General features: G+C 41.9%; 1 protein-coding gene across 1 annotated transcript in view; it reads right to left on the bottom strand.

The window, feature by feature from the left end:
* The window catches only part of GPD1 (glycerol-3-phosphate dehydrogenase 1), a 241569-nt gene that overhangs the window by 184255 nt on the left and 35361 nt on the right, over positions 1-21953 (bottom strand). Inside the window, exon 2 of the mRNA XM_053708353.1 lies at positions 17953-18130. Within this exon, the coding sequence (XP_053564328.1) occupies positions 17953-18130 (178 nt within the window). The remainder of the gene's footprint in view (positions 1-17952; positions 18131-21953) is intronic.

The following is a 21953-nucleotide window of genomic DNA, read 5'->3' as shown; positions in this document are numbered from 1 at the left end:
TTGAGAACTGCTCTCAATTCCAGAATGTTTATTGGCAGGAGACTCTCCTCCTGACTCCATTGTCCCTGAGCCTTCAGAGAATTCCAGACGGCACCCCAACCTAGAAGGCTGGCGTCTGTTGTTACAATTGTCCAGTCTGGTCTGCTGAATGGCATCCCCCTGGACAGATGTGGCCGAGAAAGCCACCATAGAAGAGAATTTCTGGTCTCTTGATCCAGATTCAGAGAAGGGGATAAGTCTGAGTAATCCCCATTCCACTAACTTAGCATGCACAGTTGCAGTGGTCTGAGGTGTAAGCGTGCAAAGGGTACTATGTCCATTGCCGCTACCATTAAGCCGATTCCCTCCATGCATTGAGCCACTGACGGGTGTTGAATGGAATGAAGGGTGCGGCAAGCACTTTGAAGTCTTGTTAGCCTGTCCTCTGTCAGGTAAATCTTCATTTCTACAGAATCTATAAGAGTCCCCAGGAAGGGAACTCTTGTGAGTGGAACGAGTGAACTTTTCTTTTCGTTCACCTTCCATCCATGTGAACTTAGAAATGCCAGCACTAACTCTGTATGAGACTTGGCAGTTTGAAAGCTTGAAGCTTGTATCAGAATGTCGTCTAGGTATGGAGCTACCGAGATTCCCCGCGGTCTTAGTACCGCCAGAAGAGCACCCAGAACCTTTGTGAAGATTCTTGGAGCTGTAGCCAATCCGAATGGAAGAGCCACAAACTGGTAATGCCTGTCTAGGAAGGCAAACCTTAGGTACCGATAATGATCTTTGTGAATCGGTATGTGAAGGTAAGTATCTTTTAAATCTACAGTGGTCATGTACTGACCCTCTTGGATCATAGGTAAAATTGTCCGAATAGTCTCCATCTTGAACGATGGAACTCTTAGGAATTTGTTTAGGATCTTTAAGTCCAGGATTGGTCTGAAAGTTCCCTCTTTTTTGGGAACCACAAACAGATTTGAGTAAAACCCCTGTCCCTGTTCCGATCGTGGAACTGGATGGATTACTCCCATTAACAAGAGCTCTTGTACGCAGCGTAGAAACGCCTCTTTCTTTGTCTGGATTGTTGACAATCTTGACAGATGAAATCTCTCTCTTGGACGAGAGTATTTGAAGTCCAGAAGGTATCCCTGAGATATTATCTCTAGCGCCCAGGGATCCTGAACATCTCTTGCCCAAGCCTGGGCGAAGAGAGAAAGTCTGCCCCCCACTAGATCCGATCCCGGATCGGGGGCCCTCAATTCATGCTGTCTTAGGGGCAGCAGCAGGTTTCCTAGTCTGCTTGCCCTTGTTCCAGGACTGGTTAGGTTTCCAGCCTTGTCTGTAGCGAGCAACAGCTCCTTCCTGTTTTGGTGCAGAGGAAGTTGATACTGCTCCAGCTTTGAAATTACGAAAGGAACGAAAATTAGACTGTCTAGTCTTGGCTTTGGCTTTGTCCTGAGGCAGGGCATGGCCTTTACCTCCTGTAATGTCAGCGATAATCTCTTTCAACCCGGGCCCGAATAAGGTCTGCCCTTTGAAAGGTATATTAAGCAATTTAGACTTAGAAGTAACATCAGCTGACCAGGATTTTAGCCACAGCGCCCTGCGTGCCTGAATGGCGAATCCTGAATTCTTCGCCGTAAGTTTAGTAAGATGTACTACGGCCTCCGAAATGAATGAATTAGCTAGTTTAAGGACTCTAAGCCTGTCCGTAATGTCGTCCAGAGTAGCTGAACCAATGTTCTCTTCCAGAGACTCAATCCAGAATGCCGCTGCAGCCGTGATCGGCGCAATGCATGCAAGGGGTTGCAATATAAAACCTTGTTGAACAAACATTTTCTTAAGGTAACCCTCTAACTTTTTATCCATTGGATCTGAAAAAGCACAGCTATCCTCCACCGGGATAGTGGTACGCTTAGCTAAGGTAGAAACTGCTCCCTCCACCTTAGGCACCGTTTGCCATAAGTCCCTTGTGGTGGCGTCTATTGGAAACATTTTTCTAAATATCGGAGGGGGTGAGAACGGCACACCGGGTCTATCCCACTCCTTAGTAACAATTTCAGTAAGTCTCTTAGGTATAGGAAAAACCTCAGTACTCGTCGGTACCGCAAAATATTTATCCAACCTACACATTTTCTCTGGTATTGCAACTGTGTTACAATCATTCAGAGCCGCTAACACCTCCCCTAGTAATACACGGAGGTTTTCCAGTTTAAATTTAAAATTTGAAATATCTGAATCCAGTCTGTTTGGATCAGAACCGTCACCCACAGAATGAAGTTCTCCGTCCTCATGTTCTGCCACCTGTGACGCAGTGTCTGACATGGCCCTAATATTATCAGCGCACTCTGTTCTCACCCCAGAGTGATCACGCTTACCTCTTAGTTCTGGTAATTTAGCCAAAACCTCAGTCATAACAGTAGCCATATCCTGTAATGTGATTTGTAATGGCCGCCCAGATGTACTCGGCGCTACAATATCACGCACCTCCCTCTGAGCGGGAGATGTAGGTACTGACACGTGAGGCGAGTTAGTCGGCATAACTCTCCCCTCGTTGTTTGGTGAAATTTGTTCAATTTGTACAGATTGACTTTTATTTAAAGTAGCATCAATACAGTTAGTACATAAATTTCTATTGGGCTCCACTTTGGCATTGCAACAAATGACACAGGTATCATCCTCTGAATCAGACATGTTTAACACACTATCAAATAAACTTGCAACTTGGAAATACAATTCAATTAGAATAATATTAAAACGTACTGTGCCTTTAAGAAGCACAGAAGATCTATGACAGTTGAAAATTAATAAATTGAAACAGTTATAGCCTCAATCCTTGTAAACAACACAACTTTAGCAAAGGTTTAATCCCATTAGCAAAGATAACAAATTCTGAAAGCAGGAAACAAATTACAGAATAAACGTTTTTTATCTCAGTCAAACTATAATTCTCACAGCTCTGCTGAGAGAAATTACCTCCCTCAAAAACAGAATTTATGTTTACCTGATAAATTTCTTTCTCCAACGGTGTGTCCGGTCCACGGCGTCATCCTTACTTGTGGGATATTCTCTTCCCCAACAGGAAATGGCAAAGAGCCCAGCAAAGCTGGTCACATGATCCCTCCTAGGCTCCGCCTACCCCAGTCATTCGACCGACGTTAAGGAGGAATATTTGCATAGGAGAAACCATATGGTACCGTGGTGACTGTAGTTAAAGAAAATAAAATATCAGACCTGATTAAAACAACCAGGGCGGGCCGTGGACCGGACACACCGTTGGAGAAAGAAATTTATCAGGTAAACATAAATTCTGTTTTCTCCAACATAGGTGTGTCCGGTCCACGGCGTCATCCTTACTTGTGGGAACCAATACCAAAGCTTTAGGACACGGATGAAGGGAGGGAGCAAATCAGGTCACCTAAATGGAAGGCACCACGGCTTGCAAAACCTTTCTCCCAAAAATAGCCTCAGAAGAAGCAAAAGTATCAAACTTGTAAAATTTGGTAAAAGTGTGCAGTGAAGACCAAGTCGCTGCCCTACATATCTGATCAACAGAAGCCTCGTTCTTGAAGGCCCATGTGGAAGCCACAGCCCTAGTGGAATGAGCTGTGATTCTTTCGGGAGGCTGCCGTCCGGCAGTCTCGTAAGCCAATCTGATGATGCTTTTAATCCAAAAAGAGAGAGAGGTAGAAGTTGCTTTTTGACCTCTCCTTTTACCTGAATAAACAACAAACAAGGAAGATGTTTGTCTAAAATCCTTTGTAGCATCTAAATAGAATTTTAGAGCGCGAACAACATCCAAATTGTGCAACAAACGTTCCTTCTTTGAAACTGGTTTTGGACACAGAGAAGGTACGATAATCTCCTGGTTAATGTTTTTGTTAGAAACAACTTTTGGAAGAAAACCAGGTTTAGTACGTAAAACCACCTTATCTGCATGGAACACCAGATAAGGAGGAGAACACTGCAGAGCAGATAATTCTGAGACTCTTCTAGCAGAAGAAATCGCAACTAAAAACAAAACTTTCCAAGATAATAACTTAATATCAACGGAATGTAAGGGTTCAAACGGAACCCCCTGAAGAACTGAAAGAACTAAATTGAGACTCCAAGGAGGAGTCAAAGGTTTGTAAACAGGCTTGATTCTAACCAGAGCCTGAACAAAGGCTTGAACATCTGGCACAGCTGCCAGCTTTTTGTGAAGTAATACCGACAAGGCAGAAATCTGTCCCTTCAGGGAACTTGCAGATAATCCTTTTTCCAATCCTTCTTGAAGGAAGGATAGAATCCTAGGAATCTTAACCTTGTCCCAAGGGAATCCTTTAGATTCACACCAACAGATATATTTTTTCCAAATTTTATGGTAAATCTTTCTAGTCACAGGCTTTCTGGCCTGAACAAGAGTATCGATAACAGAATCTGAGAATCCTCGCTTCGATAAAATCAAGCGTTCAATCTCCAAGCAGTCAGCTGGAGTGAAACCAGATTCGGATGTTCGAACGGACCCTGAACAAGAAGGTCTCGTCTCAAAGGTAGCTTCCAAGGTGGAGCCGATGACATATTCACCAGATCTGCATACCAAGTCCTGCGTGGCCACGCAGGAGCTATCAAGATCACCGACGCCCTCTCCTGCTTGATCCTGGCTATCAGCCTGGGGATGAGAGGAAATGGCGGGAACACATAAGCTAGTTTGAAGGTCCAAGGTGCTACTAGTGCATCCACTAGAGCCGCCTTGGGATCCCTGGATCTGGCCCCGTAGCAAGGAACTTTGAAGTTCTGACGAGAGGCCATCAGATCCATGTCTGGAATGCCCCACAGGTGAGTGACTTGGGCAAAGATTTCCGGATGGAGTTCCCACTCCCCCGGATGCAATGTCTGCCGACTCAGAAAATCCGCTTCCCAATTTTCCACTCCTGGGATGTGGATAGCAGACAGGTGGCAGGAGTGAGACTCCGCCCAAAGAATAATTTTGGTTACTTCTTCCATCGCTAGGGAACTCCTTGTTCCCCCCTGATGGTTGATGTACGCAACAGTCGTCATGTTGTCTGATTGAAACCGTATGAACCTGGTCCTCGCAAGCTGGGGCCAGGCCTGGAGAGCATTGAATATCGCTCTCAGTTCCAGAATATTTATCGGTAGAAGAGATTCTTCCCGAGACCAAAGACCCTGAGCTTTCAGGGATCCCCAGACCGCGCCCCAGCCTATCAGACTGGCGTCGGTCGTGACAATGACCCACTCTGGTCTGTGGAACATCATCCCTTGAGACAGATTGTCCAGGGACAGCCACCAACGGAGTGAGTCTCTGGTTCTCTGATTTACTTGTATCTTCGGAGACAAGTCTGTATAGTCCCCATTCCACTGACTGAGCATGCACAGTTGTAATGGTCTTAGATGAATGCGCGCAAAAGGAACTATGTCCATCGCCGCCACCATCAACCCGATCACTTCCATGCACTGAGCTATGGAAGGAAGAGGAACGGAATGAAGTATCCGACAAGAGTCCAGAAGCTTTGTTTTTCTGGCCTCTGTTAGAAAGATCCTCATTTCTAAGGAGTCTATAATTGTTCCCAAGAAGGGAACCCTTGTTGACGGGGATAGAGAACTCTTTTCCACGTTCACTTTCCAGCCGTGAGATCTGAGAAAGGCCAGGACAATGTCCGTGTGAGCCTTTGCTTGAGGAAGGGACGACGCTTGAATCAGAATGTCGTCCAGGTAAGGTACTACTGCAATGCCCCTTGGTCTTAGCACCGCTAGAAGGGACCCTAGTACCTTTGTGAAAATCCTTGGAGCAGTGGCTAATCCGAAAGGAAGCGCCACGAACTGGTAATGTTTGTCCAGGAATGCAAACCTTAGGAACCGATGATGTTCCTTGTGGATAGGAATATGTAGATACGCATCCTTTAAATCCACCGTGGTCATGAATTGACCTTCCTGGATGGAAGGAAGGATAGTTCGAATGGTTTCCATCTTGAACGATGGGACCTTGAGAAATTTGTTTAAGATCTTGAGATCTAGGATTGGTCTGAACGTTCCCTCTTTTTTGGGAACTATGAACAGATTGGAGTAGAACCCCATCCCTTCTATTTTTTGCCTTGAAGGGCCGATCCTGAGGAAGGGCGTGGCCCTTACCCCCAGTGATATCAGAGATAATCTCTTTCAAGTCAGGACCAAACAGCGTTTTCCCCTTGAAAGGAATGTTTAGTAGCTTGTTCTTGGAAGACGCATCAGCCGACCAAGATTTCAACCAAAGCGCTCTGCGCGCCACAATAGCAAACCCAGAGTTCTTAGCCGCTAACTTAGCCAATTGCAAAGAGGCGTCTAGTGCGGCAGTAGTGACAGGGACAATGCATGAAATGGGTTGTAGAAGGTAACCCTGCTGAACAAACATCTTTTTAAGCAAACCTTCTAATTTTTTATCCATAGGATCTTTGAAAGCACAACTATCCTCTATGGGAATAGTGGTGCGTTTGTTTAAAGTAGAAACCGCTCCCTCGACCTTGGGGACTGACTGCCATAAGTCCTTTCTGGGGTCGACCATAGGAAACAATTTTTTAAATATGGGGGGAGGGACGAAAGGAATACCGGGCCTTTCCCATTCTTTATTAACAATGTCCGCCACCCGCTTGGGTATAGGAAAAGCTTCTGGGAGCCCCGGCACCTCTAGGAACTTGTCCATTTTACATAGTTTCTCTGGGATGACTAAATTTTCACAATCATCCAGAGTGGATAATACCTCCTTAAGCAAAATGCGGAGATGTTCCAATTTAAATTTAAATGTAATCACATCAGATTCAGCCTGCTGAGAAATGTTCCCTAAATCAGTAATTTCTCCCTCAGACAAAACCTCCCTGGCCCCCTCAGATTGGGTTAGGGGCCCTTCAGAGATATTAATATCAGCGTCGTCATGCTCTTCAGTAACTAAAACAGAGCAGCCACGCTTACGCTGACAAGGGTTAATTTTGGCTAAAATGTTTTTGACAGAATTATCCATTACAGCCGTTAATTGTTGCATAGTAAGGAGTATTGGCGCGCTAGATGTACTAGGGGCCTCCTGAGTGGGCAAGACTCGTGTAGACGAAGGAGGGAATGATGCAGTACCATGCTTACTCCCCTCACTTGAGGAATCATCTTGGGCATCATTGTCATTATCACATAAATCACATTTATTTAAATGAATAGGAATTCTGGCTTCCCCACATTCAGAACACAGTCTATCTGGTAGTTCAGACATGTTAAACAGGCATAAACTTGATCAGAAAGCACAAAAAACGTTTTAAAATAAAACCGTTACTGTCACTTTAAATTTTAAACTGAACACACTTTATTACTGCAATTGCGAAAAAACATGAAGGAATTGTTCAAAATTCACCAAATTTTCACCACAGCGTCTTAAAGCCTTGAAAATATTGCACACCAATTTTGGAAGCTTTAACCCTTAAAATAACGGAACCGGAGCCGTTTTAAGCTTTAAACCCCTTTACAGTCCCTGGTATCTGCTTTGCTGAGACCCAACCAAACCCAAAGGGGAATACGATACCAAATGACGCCTTCAGAAGTCTTTTATAAGTATCAGAGCTCCTCTCACATGCGACTGCATGCCATGCCTCTCAAAAACAAGTGCGCAACACCGGCGCGAAAATGAGACTCTGCCTATGCTTTGGGAAAGCCCCTAAAGAATAAGGTGTCTAAAACAGTGCCTGCCGATATTATTATATCAAAATACCCAGATAAAATGATTCCTCAAGGCTAAATATGTGTTAATAATCAATCGATTTAGCCCAGAAAAAGTCTACAGTTTAAATAAGCCCTTGTGAAGCCCTTATTTACAATCGTAATAAACATGGCTTACCGGATCCCATAGGGAAAATGACAGCTTCCAGCATTACATCGTCTTGTTAGAATGTGTCATACCTCAAGCAGCAAGGGACTGCAAACTGTTCCCCCAACTGAAGTTAATTGCTCTCAACAGTCCTGTGTGGAACAGCCATGGATTTTAGTTACGGTTGCTAAAATCATTTTCCTCATACAAACAGAATTCTTCATCTCTTTTCTGTTTCTGAGTAAATAGTACGTACCAGCACTATTTGAAAATAACAAACTCTTGATTGAATAATGAAAAACTACAGTTAAACACTAAAAAACTCTAAGCCATCTCCGTGGAGATGTTGCCTGTACAACGGCAAAGAGAATGACTGGGGTAGGCGGAGCCTAGGAGGGATCATGTGACCAGCTTTGCTGGGCTCTTTGCCATTTCCTGTTGGGGAAGAGAATATCCCACAAGTAAGGATGACGCCGTGGACCGGACACACCTATGTTGGAGAAATAAGTTTTGAAGACCCCTGAGCTCTGTAGAGATGAACCGGATCATGCAGGGAATACAATGAGTTGCTGACTGAAATATTTGATGCAGTAAAAGCGCCAAAAAAACTGCCCCTCCCCCTCACACACAGCAGTGAGGGAGAACAGAAACTGTCAGAAAAACAGATTAAGCAACTGCCAAGTGGAAAAATAGTGCCCAAACATTTATTCACTCAGTACCTCAGTAAATGAAAACGATTTTACATTCCAGCAAAAACGTTAAACATAATCTCTAGTTATTAAACAGCTTTATGTATTTCTTACAGTGTAATTCTAGTGAAGTACCATTCCCCAGAATACTGAAGTGTAAAGTATACATACATGACATTATATCGGTATGGCAGGATTTTCTCATCAATTCCATTGTCAGAAAATAAAAACTGCTACATACCTCTATGCAGATTCATCTGCCCGCTGTCCCCTGATCTGAAGTTTACCTCTCCTCAGATGGCCGAGAAACAGCAATATGATCTTAACTACTCCGGCTAAAATCATAACAAAAACTCTGGTAGATTCTTCTTCAAACTCTGCCAGAGAGATAATAACACACTCCGGTGCTATTTTAAAATAACAAACTTTTGATTGAAGATATAAAACTAAGTATAATCACCATAGTCCTCTCACACATCCTATCTAGTCGTTGGGTGCAAGAGAATGACTGGGAGTGACGTAGGGGGGAGGAGCTATATGCAGCTCTGCTGGGTGAATCCTCTTGCACTTCCTGTTGGGGAGGAGTAATATCCCAGAAGTAATGATGACCCGTGGACTGATCACACTTAACAGAAGAAAGTAGCCTTATAGGAAGTATCTTTGCATGACCACACGTCTTTAGCTAATGATATAAATCACCATGTTTTCTCATAGGGCTGGTGTCATATTAATAATAAATAATATAAAAATATGTTTTTTATATAGCAGTGGCTGCTTTTTATCTATGAGTCTTTATTTGGTTTGTGGCTTAAATGAGAATTGTTAGAGGGTGATTAAGAGTTATTATTTTTCCTGCTAACAAGTTATTGATTAATTTGTAATAAAATATCTTGCTGAAATGCAAGAGAGTAATTAAAATTATATCTGGGTTGTAGAATTAATGTTTCTCTTGACATTCATTGTAATAGAGCTTAAATATAACAAATATTAATGTAACTGTTTCAAATATTAAACTCTATTTAAAGGAACAGTCCAGTCACAACTAAAATAGACATGAGTACATTTCAGTTTTATACTCACATTATAAGAATCAATATTCTAAAGTAACCTATGAATGAATATTCTTGTAGCTCAAGGACGGTGAACCATGAACCTTGACACTAAAACATGTTGCGTCATGCAATGCTGCTCCCGGGCTACAAACATACTGCTCACCACATGTGCCATACTATTGCCAAGTTATTATCAATTAAAGCACAACCTCAAAAAGGTTACCCGCCCAATGTAATATATAGGTTTACCAAATAAAAATCAACATGAAGTTAGTGTATAAGACCCAGCATTGTTAAATTGAATGTAGCATTTCATACAGCATAAACATTGGCTTGAAACAATAAATATCCTGTTGGGGAAACAACTTAAAGGGACATAAAAGTCAAGATTAAACTGAACCAGTTAAGATAGAGCATACAATGTTAAAGGGACAGTAAAGTCAAAGTTAAACTCATGATTCTGACAGAGCATGAAATTTTAAAGAACATTCCAATGTAGTTGTATTATCTAATTTGCTAAGATTTCTTGGTACCCTTTGTTAAAAGGAAAACATAGGTAGGCTCCGGAGGAAGCAATTCACTGCTGGGAGCTAGATATTGATTGGTGGCTACATATATATTCTTCTTGTCATTGGCTCACCCATTGTACTCAGCAAGCTCCCAAGAAGTGTGTTGCTGCTGCTTCAACAAATTATACCATGAGAATGCAGCAAAATTGATAATAGAAGTGAATTGGAAAGTTGTTTAAAATTGTATTGTATCTGATTCATAGAGGCCCATTTATCAAGCTCTGAACGGAGCTTGTGAGCCCGTGTTTCTGGCGAGTCTTCAGACTCGCCAGAAACAGCAGTTATGGAGCAGCGGTCTAAAGACCGCTGCTCCATAACCCTGTCCGCCTGCTCTGATGAGGCGGACAGGAATCGCCACAATTCAACCCGATCGAGTTGATTGACATATCCCTGCTGGCGGCCCATTGGCCACGAGTGTGCAGGGGGCGGCGTTGGACCAGCAGCTCTTGTGAGCTGCTGGTGCAATGCTGAATACAGAGAGCGTATTGCTCTCTGCATTCAGCGATGTCTGTCGGACCTGATCCGCACTGTCGTATCAGGTCCGACAGACATTTGATAATTTGGCCTCCTTGTAACAAAGTAGATAAGGTTGAAAAAAGACAGCAGTCCCTTAAATTCAATCTATACAAATCTTAATATACTTAAAATAAAAGCTCCAGTTGAGCTTAAATTAATCCTATTAAAAAGGTGACCCATTTAACACAAGCAATCATATCCCTGAATTCTGTTTCTAGACAGAAATGTATCTAAAACATTTTTAAATGCATCTAAGGTATTGGCATTTACTACCTCCTTAAAGGGACATAAAACCCATTTTTTTCTTTCATGATTTAGATAGAACATCACATTTTAAACAACTTTCTAATTTGCTTCTATTATCATATTTTCTTAGTTTTCTTGTTATCCTTATTTGAAAAGCAGAAATGTAAGCTCAAGAGTATGCACATGTCTGCTGCACTACATAGCAGCAGTTTTGCAACAATGTTATACATTAGCAGGAGCACTAGATGGCAGCACTATTTCCTGACATATAGGGCTTCAGGCATGTGCACACTACCTACCTAGGTATCTCTTCAACAAAGAATAACATGAGAATGAAATAAATTTGATAAAATAATTTTTGGGTTTAATGTCCCTTTAAAGTGAATGTAAATTTTCATGCTAAAGCGCCCGGTTTTTAAAAATTTGATTAAAAACAGGGGCACTTTAATTCATCAAAATTTACATTTCACTCCTGTTGTGAAAAAACAGAATTTATGTTTACCTGATAAATTACTTTCTCCAACGGTGTGTCCGGTCCACGGCGTCATCCTTACTTGTGGGATATTCTCTTCCCCAACAGGAAATGGCAAAGAGCCAGCAAAGCTGGTCACATGATCCCTCCTAGGCTCCGCCTACCCCAGTCATTCGACCGACGTTAAGGAGGAATATTTGCATAGGAGAAACCATATGATACCGTGGTGACTGTAGTTAAAGAAAATAAATTATCAGACCTGATTAAAAAACCAGGGCGGGCCGTGGACCGGACACACCGTTGGAGAAAGTAATTTATCAGGTAAACATAAATTCTGTTTTCTCCAACATAGGTGTGTCCGGTCCACGGCGTCATCCTTACTTGTGGGAACCAATACCAAAGCTTTAGGACACGGATGAAGGGAGGGAGCAAATCAGGTCACCTAAATGGAAGGCACCACGGCTTGCAAAACCTTTCTCCCAAAAATAGCCTCAGAAGAAGCAAAAGTATCAAACTTGTAAAATTTGGTAAAAGTGTGCAGTGAAGACCAAGTCGCTGCCCTACATATCTGATCAACAGAAGCCTCGTTCTTGAAGGCCCATGTGGAAGCCACAGCCCTAGTGGAAGGAGCTGTGATCCTATCAGGAGGCTGCCGTCCGGCAGTCTCGTAAGCCAATCTGATGATGCTTTTAATCCAAAAAGAGAGAGAGGTAGAAGTTGCTTTTTGACCTCTCCTTTTACCAGGATAAACAACAAACAAGGAAGATGTTTGTCTAAAATCCTTTGTAGCATCTAAATAGAATTTTAGAGCGCGAACAACATCCAAATTGTGCAACAAACGTTCCTTCTTCGAAACTGGTTTCGGACACAGAGAAGGCACGACTATCTCCTGGTTAATGTTTTTGTTAGAAACAACTTTTGGAAGAAAACCAGGTTAGTACGTAAAACCACCTTATCTGCATGGAACACCAGATAAGGAGGAGAACACTGCAGAGCAGATAATTCTGAAACTCTTCTAGCAGAAGAAATTGCAACCAAAAACAAAACTTTCCAAGATAATAACTTAATATCAACGGAATGTAAGGGTTCAAACGGAACCCCCTGAAGAACTGAAAGAACTAAGTTGAGACTCCAAGGAGGAGTCAAAGGTTTGTAAACAGGCTTGATTTTAACCAGAGCCTGAACAAAGGCTTGAACATCTGGCACAGCTGCCAGCTTTTTGTGAAGTAACACAGACAAGGCAGAAATCTGTCCCATCAAGGAACTTGCAGATAATCCTTTTTCCAATCCTTCTCGAAGGAAGGATAGACTCTTAGGAATCTTAACCTTGTCCCAAGGGAATCCTTTAGATTCACACCAACAGATATATTGTTTCCAAATCTTGTGGTAAATTTTTCTAGTTACAGGCTTTCTGGCCTGAACAAGAGTATCAATAACAGAATCTGAGAACCCTCGCTTTGATAAGATCAAGCGTTCAATCTCCAAGCAGTCACCTGGAGTGGGACCAGATTCGGATGTTCGAACGGACCTTGAACAAGAAGGTCTCGTCTCAAAGGTAGCTTCCATGGTGGAGCCGATGACATATTCACCAGATCTGCATACCAAGTCCTGCGTGGCCACGCAGGAGCTATCAAGATCACCGACGCCCTCTCCTGATTGATCCTGGCTACCAGCCTGGGGATGAGAGGAAACGGCGGGAATACATAGGCTAGTTTGAAGGTCCAAGGTGCTACTAGTGCATCTACTAGAGTCGCCTTGGGATCCCTGGATCTGGACCCGTAGCAAGGAACCTTGAAGTTCTGACGAGAGGCCATCAGATCCATGTCTGGAATGCCCCACAGTTGAGTGATTTGGGCAAAGATTTCCGGATGGAGTTCCCACTCCCCCGGATGCAATGTCTGACGACTCAGAAAATCCGCTTCCCAATTTTCCACTCCTGGGATGTGGATTGCAGAAAGGTGGCAGGAGCAAGTCTCCGCCCATTGAATGATTCTGGTCACTTCTTCCATCGCCAGGGAACTCCTTGTTCCCCCCTGATGGTTGATGTACGCAACAGTCGTCATGTTGTCTGATTGAAACCGTATGAACTTGGCCCTCGCTAGCTGAGGCCAAGCCTTGAGAGCATTGAATATCGCTCTCAGTTCCAGAATATTCATCGGTAGAAGAGATTCTTCCCGAGACCAAAGACCCTGAGCTTTCAGGGATCCCCAGACCGCGCCCCAGCCCACCAGACTGGCGTCGGTCGTGACAATGACCCACTCTAGTCTGCGGGAGGTCACCCCTTGTGACAGGTTGTCCAGGGACAGCCACCAACGGAGTGAGTCTCTGGTCCTCTGATTTACTTGTATCTTCGGAGACAAGTCTGTATAGTCCCCATTCCATACACAGTTGTAATGGTCTTAGATGAATGCGCGCAAAAGGAACTATGTCCATTGCCGCTACCATCAAACCTATCACTTCCATGCACTGCGCTATGGAAGGAAGAGGAACGGAATGAAGTATCCGACAAGAGTTTAGAAGTTTTGTTTTTCTGGTCTCTGTCAGAAAAATCCTCATTTCTAAGGAGTCTATTATTGTTCCCAAGAAGGGAACTCTTGTCGACGGAGATAGAGAACTCTTTTCCACGTTCACTTTCCATCCGTGAGATCTGAGAAAGGCCAGGACTATGTCCGTGTGAGCCTTTGCTTGAGGAAGGGACGACGCTTGAATCAGAATGTCGTCCAAGTAAGGTACTACAGCAATGCCCCTTGGTCTTAGCACCGCCAGAAGGGACCCTAGTACCTTTGAGAAAATCCTTGGAGCAGTGGCTAATCCGAAAGGAAGCGCCACGAACTGGTAATGCTTGTCCAGGAATGCGAACCTTAGGAACCGATGATGTTCCTTGTGGACAGGAATATGTAGATACGCATCCTTTAAATCCACCGTGGTCAAGAATTGACCTTCCTGGATGGAAGGATTGTTCGAATGGTTTCCATTTTGGACGATGGAACCTTGAGAAACTTGTTTAGGATCTTGAGATCTAAGATTGGTCTGAACGTTCCCTCTTTTTTGGGAACTACGAACAGATTGGAGTAGAACCCCATCCCTCGTTCTCTTAATGGGACAGGATGAATCACTTCCAGAAGATAACCTTGGGAGACTATTTCTAGCGCCCAAGGATCCAGAACATCTCTTGCCCAAGCCTGAGTGAAGAGAGAGAGTCTGCCCCCCACCAAATCCGGTCCCGGATCGGGGGCCCGCATCTCATGCTGTCTTGGGAGCAGTGGCAGGTTTCTTGGCCTGCTTTCCTTTGTTCCAGCCTTGCATAGGTCTCCAGGCTGGATTGGCTTGAGAAGTATTACCCTCCTGCTTAGAGGACGTAGCACTTGTGGCTGGTCCGTTTCGGCGAAAGGGACGAAAATTAGTTTTATTTTTGGTCTTGAAAGACCTATCCTGAGGAAGGGCGTGGCCCTTGCCCCCAGTGATATCAGAGATAATCTCTTTCAAGTCAGGGCCAAACAGTGTTTTCCCCTTGAAAGGAATGTCAAGCAATTTGTTCTTGGAAGACGCATCCGCTGACCAAGATTTTAACCAAAGCGCTCTGCGCGCCACAATAGCAAACCCAGAATTTTTCGCCGCTAACCTAGCCAATTGCAAGGTGGCGTCTAGGGTGAAAGAATTAGCCAATTTAAGAGCACGAATTCTGTCCATAATCTCCTCATAAGAAGAAGAATTACTAATAATCGCCTTTTCTAGCTCATCGAACCAGAAACACGCGGCTGTAGTGACAGGGACAATGCATGCAATTGGTTGTAGAAGGTAACCTTGCTGAACAAACATCTTTTTTAGCAAACCTTCTAATTTTTTATCCATAGGATCTTGGAAAGCACAACTATCTTCTATGGGTATAGTGGCGCGCTTGTTTAGAGTAGAAACCGCCCCCTCGACCTTGGGGACTGTCTGCCATAAGTCCTTTCTGGGGTCGACTATAGGAAACAATTTTTTAAATATGGGGGGAGGTACGAAAGGTATACCGGGCCTGTCCCATTCTTTATTAACAATGTACGCCACCCGCTTGGATATAGGAAAAGCTTCGGGGGGCCCCGGGGCCTCTAGGAACTTGTCCATTTTACATAGTGTTTCTGGAATGACCAGATAATCACAATCATCCAAATTGGATAACACCTCCTTAAGCAGAGCGCGGAGATGTTCCAACTTAAATTTAAAAGTAATCACATCAGGTTCAGCTTGTTGAGAAATTTTTCCTGAATCTGAAATTTCTCCCTCAGACAAAACCTCCCTGGCCCCCTCAGACTGGTGTAGGGGCCCTTCAGAAACAATATCATCAGCGTCCTCATGCTCTTCAGTATTTTCTAAAACAGAGCAGTCGCGCTTTCGCTGATAAGTGGGCATATTGGCTAAAATGTTTTTGATAGAATTATCCATTACAGCCGTTAATTGTTGCATAGTAAGGAGTATTGGCGCGCTAGATGTACTAGGGGCCTCCTGTATGGGCAAGACTGGTGTAGACGAAGGAGGGGATGATGCAGTACCATGCTTACTCCCCTCACTTGAGGAATCATCTTGGGCATCATTTTTACTAAATTTTTTATGACATAAATCACATCTATTTAAATGAGAAGGAACCTTGGCTTCCCCACAGTCAGAACACAATCTATCTGGTAGTTCAGACATGTTAAACAGGCATAAACTTGATAACAAAGCACAAAAAACGTTTTAAAATAAAACCGTTACTGTCACTTTAAATTTTAAACTGAACACACTTTATTACTGCAATTGCGAAAAAGTATGAAGGAATTGTTCAAAATTCACCAAAATTTCACCACAGTGTCTTAAAGCCTTAAAAGTATTGCACACCAAATTTGGAAGCTTTAACCCTTAAAATAACGGAACCGGAGCCGTTTTTATATTTAACCCCTTTACAGTCCCTGGAATCTGCTTTGCTGAGACCCAACCAAGCCCAAAGGGGAATACGATACCAAATGATGCCTTCAGAAAGACTTTTCTATGTATCAGAGCCCCACACACATGCAGCTGCATGCCATGCTGTTCTCAAAAACAAGTGCGCCATACCGGCGCGAAAATGAGGCTCTGACTATGATTAGGGAAAACCCCTATAAAATAAAGTGTCTAAAACAGTGCCTGCCGATATTATTTTACAAAAAATACCCAGATTAAATGATTCCTCAAGGCTAAATATGTGTAAATATGATCGATTTAGCCCAGAAAATGTCTACAGTCTTAATAAACCCTTGTGAAGCCCTTATTTACTGTCTGAATAAAAATGGCTTACCGGATCCCATAGGGAAAATGACAGCTTCCAGCATTACATCGTCTTGTTAGAATGTGTCATACCTCAAGCAGCAAAAGACTGCTCACTGTTCCCCCAACTGAAGTTAATTCCTCTCAACAGTCCTGTGTGGAACAGCCATGGATTTTAGTAACGGTTGCTAAAATCATTTTCCTCATACAAACAGAAATCTTCATCTCTTTTCTGTTTCAGAGTAAATAGTACATACCAGCACTATTTTAAAATAACAAACTCTTGATTGAATAATAAAAAACTACAGTTAAACACTAAAAAACTCTAAGCCATCTCCGTGGAGATGTTGCCTGTACAACGGCAAAGAGAATGACTGGGGTAGGCGGAGCCTAGGAGGGATCATGTGACCAGCTTTGCTGGCTCTTTGCCATTTCCTGTTGGGGAAGAGAATATCCCACAAGTAAGGATGACGCCGTGGACCGGACACACCTATGTTGGAGAAAAACTTACCTTTTAATCTTCACAGCAGCTCCAGCTTCCTTCACCCGTTGCAAAGTCTCTTCCTTGGTCTAAAATGAGGAATCCGGCTTCCTCCAATCACGGCGTTGAATCAGACACTGATTCCCCCGGGGGGAAGCTGTGATTGGAGGATGACCTATCCATCATTTCTGACATCAGAAATGGCTTGCGACGACCGGAGGAAGCTGGAGCTGCTGTGAAGATTAAAAGGTAAAAAAAAAAATTCACAACAGGAGTGAAATGTAAATTTTGATGAATTAAAGTGCCCCTGTTTTTAATCGAATTTTTAAAATTTACATTCGCTTTAAGTAATGAGTTCCACAAATGAAAAAATAAATAAATGGGCTTCATGTTCCTTTAAGAGACTTTTCAATTTACTTCTGTTAGCAAAATTACTTTGTTTTTTTGTATATACTTTGCTGAAAAAGCATACCTAGGAAGGTTCAGAAGTAGAACGGCAGTACAGTTGGTGACCGGTGGTTACACACACGTCTCTTATCACTGGCATACCAGATGTGTTCAGATAGGTCCTAACAGTGCATCACTGCTCTGGAGGTGACTTTAACTATGTATATATGTATATTGTAAATATGTTTCTATTGAAATAAGTAATTCATCAAAGTGTGTTTCCATTATTACTTTCCAATTTTCTTCTATGATCAATTTTGGTTAGTTTTCTTGGTATCTTTTGTAAACGAGTAAACCTAGGTGAGCTCAGGAGCGTGCATGTTTATAGCGATGATATTATGATACTGTCAAAAAGTGCTAAAGACCAGGGTGGGGAGAGGGGACGACAAGGTCTAAATTAATGGCCCACGTACTTACCACATTGGCTGGTAGTTTGTGCCCTGGGAGGTACTTGACATTCTCATGCTCTGAATTTATGATCTCTGTTAGTTTCCTTCCTGAGACTAATTCTTCAAATACCCACATCTTCACTGCATTGTCAAACTGAGGGAGTCGAGCAGCATTATCACCTACAATCTTAGCAATGGCTGAACCCCTGAAAAATACAGATGATGGATTGTGAATAAAAATCTGTCTGGCACTGTTGTAAAGATATCTCATTTTATACAGTGTAAAAACGGTAAAATGCTTAGAGCAACGTACAACATATTACAGTTACGCAATCATTACTGGAAGAAAAATCACACACGGTTATATCTACACATTTTATGGCAGATAATAAAAGCCTTGTGAAACTTTTTTGAAGAAAATTCCATATTTACAGGGTAATAATAAAACAAGGCTTTGTATTTGTTTAATGAAGTTAAATTGCTGAGTTCTGTATATACAATTTAAATGATCATATTCCATAACCTCCAATGACCAGAAGTATTTAAAGGGACATTAAACACCTCATTAATATAAATTGTTTAAAGGGACAGTCAACATCAGAATGTTTGTTGTTTAAAAAGAAAGATAATCCCTTTATTACCCATTCCCCAGTTTTGCATATCCAACACAGTTATAATAATACACGTTTTACCTCTGTAATTATATTGTATCTAAGCTTCTGTTGACTGATCCCTTATTTCAGTTCTTTTGACAGACTTGCAGTTTAGCCAATCAGTGCTCACTCCTAGGTCACTTTACGTGCATGAGCTCAATGTTATCTATATGAAACATGTGAACTAATGCCCTCTAGTGGTCAAAATGTATTCAGATTAGAGGCAGTCTTCAAGGTCTAAGAAATTAGCACATGGACCTCCTAGTTTTAGCTTTCAACTAAGAATACCAAGAGAACAAAGCAAAATTGGTGATAAAAGTAAATTGGGAAGTTGTTTAAAATTGCATGCCCTATTTAAAACATGAAAGTTGTTTTTGGACTTGACTGTCCCTTTAATTAGATGTAGAAAAACAAATTTGAAACATACTTTCATTATTTATTTTGTTCTCCTTTCCTGTAATTTAATTTTAAATATTGTTGCCTTTCCAATTCATGTTAAACATGGTAGTGCAGCCACAGCTATATTCCACAGTCATTGGTTGCACACTCTAGTAAGACTTTTATAACCATTCTTAATTGGCCTCAGCAGGAAAGATAACCTAAGTTTCAATATGGCGGCACCCTGTGCTTTAAGGAATAACTTTAACCTTATTTTTTTAATATTTAAACAACTAATATAATTTTAAAAATACGTGTACAAATAATTCTCAGGCTAATCTATGCTCTGAATATATCATTCAAACGCATTCATAGGTTGCTAAATGTACTGCCAAAAGTTCCAAAAATTAACCCAATCCTGAAACTCTTACCAGAGAAATACAGCAGTAAATATGAAGTGAGCAATGGCTGCCAGCAGAGTGAGGGAGGAGAAAGCAAGAGCAACAGGAAAATAGTTAACATTCTCCATACCAGAGAGTGACAAGCCCGCTGTGCTATATTGCCCCTTGCGCTGTGAACACCAAGACCGCACTGCAGGCCTACCATTGCGCTCCTATACTTCCAGCCGTGCTGATCCAGAGTGGAGAAGCACTAAGAATACAACTATTATAACATAAAGTGAAAAACATAGCTGATGACAAATCCAGCATAACTTTCTTAAAGGAGCCGTAGCCATAAATACAAATACATTGAGCAACCCAAATGCCCTCAAATAGTATGTCCACCTGTACACTCATCTGTGTTACCTGTATACTGTCCTCTGGCTTTGCTATACAGTCATATAAAAAAATCAAACTCACTGGCTTAGAAGAGGATAAAGAAAAATGGAGAACCCATCAAAAGATGACACAGCAGTTAATCAGAAAGGCTAAAGCTGATGCAGAAGAGAAAATAGCGCAATCTGTAAAAAACGGTGACAAAACCTTCTTTAGATATATCAGTGAAAAGAGAAAATAATTACTTTTGTTCAGTCTTTACAACAGATGGTAAAGATAGTGAGATTCTATTAAGGGATGCTACTGTAAATAATAATGTTAGTAGTACTTTTCTTTTTATAGAGGAAGAGGTTTCAAGGACTTTCTAAAAAATAAAAGTAAATAAGTCTGTGGGTCCAAATAATATTCATCCAAGGGTTCTAAGGGAACTCTCCTCCATTAGCTGATTTATTTAATCAGTCACTTCTAAAAGGAGTTGTTCCAAAAGACTGGAAATTGCCAATGTAGTTCCTCTTTATAAAAAGGGTAGTAGGGACATTTTCTGCCAACTATAGGCCAGTCAGTTTGACCTCAATTGCAGGGAAATTAATGGAAACTCTTTTAAAGGAAAGACTTGTATCTTTCCTTCAGACAAACAACTTAGAAGACAAAGGACAGCATGGTTTCACTGCTGGAAGATCATGCCTGACTAATCTAATTGATTTATTTGACCATGTAACTAAAATAATAGACCAGGGAGGAGCCGTAGATGTTGTATAACTAGACTTTAGCAAAGCAATTGAGACCGTCCCACACAACAAACTTATTCACAAAATGTATTGCCTTGAAATAGATGCTAAGATTGTTAAGTGGATAGAATGCTGGCTTAAAGATAGACGGCAGAGGGTTTCAATTAATGGAGAACATTCAAATGAGGCATCAGTTACTAGTGGTGTTCCCCAAGGGTCAGTTATTGGGCCTGTTTTGTTTAACATGTTCATAAGTGATATTGGAAGTGGGCTTACGGGGAAGATTTGCTTGTTTGCTGATGATACAAACATTTTTAACAGGGTAGATCAGAGCTTTCCAAACTTTTCATGTTGGTGACACACTTTTTAGACCTACATCATTTCGCGACACAGTAATTCAGTTGTTCTAGCAAACAGGAGGTTAAAGGGACAGTATACTGTAAAATAGTTTTTCCCTTAATGTGTTTACAATTGCTTTTTTTACCAACTGCAGAATAAAAAATGTATGAAAATTAGCTTTTTAAGGTTTATTTGTGTATTTTAAAGCTCTGATTTTGTGTTTTGAAGCCACAACCTAATAAAATGGGTTGAGCTTGTAGGTATAATCAGATCTCATTACTGTATCACATTGTGTACATATACCTGCTTCTTTATCTTATATCTGTCCATAAAACAATCACCAGTACTTAGAGAGAACAATGGAAAAACAGAATTTATGCTTACCTGATAAATTACTTTCTCTTACGGTGTATCCAGTCCACGGATTCATCCTTACTTGTGGGATATTCTCATTCCCTACAGGAAGTGGCAAAGAGAGCACACAGCAAAGCTGTCCATATAGCTCCCCCCCCCCCAGTCATTCGACCGACGGTTAGGAGAAAAAGGAGAAACCATAGGGTGCAGTGGTGACTGTAGTTTAAACAATAAATTTTAACCTGACTTAATTGCCAGGGCGGGCCGTGGACTGGATACACCGTAAGAGAAAGTAATTTATCAGGTAAGCATAAATTCTGTTTTCTCTTACAAGGTGTATCCAGTCCACGGATTCATCCTTACTTGTGGGATACCAATACCAAAGCTTTAGGACACGGATGAAGGGAGGGAACAAGACAGGTAACCTAAACGGAAGGCACCACTGCTTGCAAAACCTTTCTCCCAAAAATAGCCTTCGAAGAAGCAAAAGTATCGAATTTGTAAAATTTGGCAAAAGTATGCAGTGAAGACCAAGTCGCTGCCTTACAAATCTGTTCAACAGAAGCCTCATTCTTGAAAGCCCATGTGGAAGCCACAGCTCTGGTGGAATGAGCTGTAATTCGTTCAGGAGGCTGCTGTCCAGCAGTCTCATAAGCCAATCGGATGATGCTTTTCAGCCAGAAGGAAAGAGAGGTAGCAGTCGCTTTCTGACCTCTCCTCTTACCAGAATAGACAACAAACAAGGATGATGTTTGTCTGAAATCTTAGTTGCTTGTAAATAGAATTTTAAAGCACGAAACA

This window comes from Bombina bombina, chromosome 3, assembly GCF_027579735.1.
Source record: "Bombina bombina isolate aBomBom1 chromosome 3, aBomBom1.pri, whole genome shotgun sequence".
NCBI lineage: Eukaryota > Metazoa > Chordata > Amphibia > Anura > Bombinatoridae > Bombina > Bombina bombina.
This window is presented reverse-complemented; position numbering and strand designations above follow the sequence as displayed.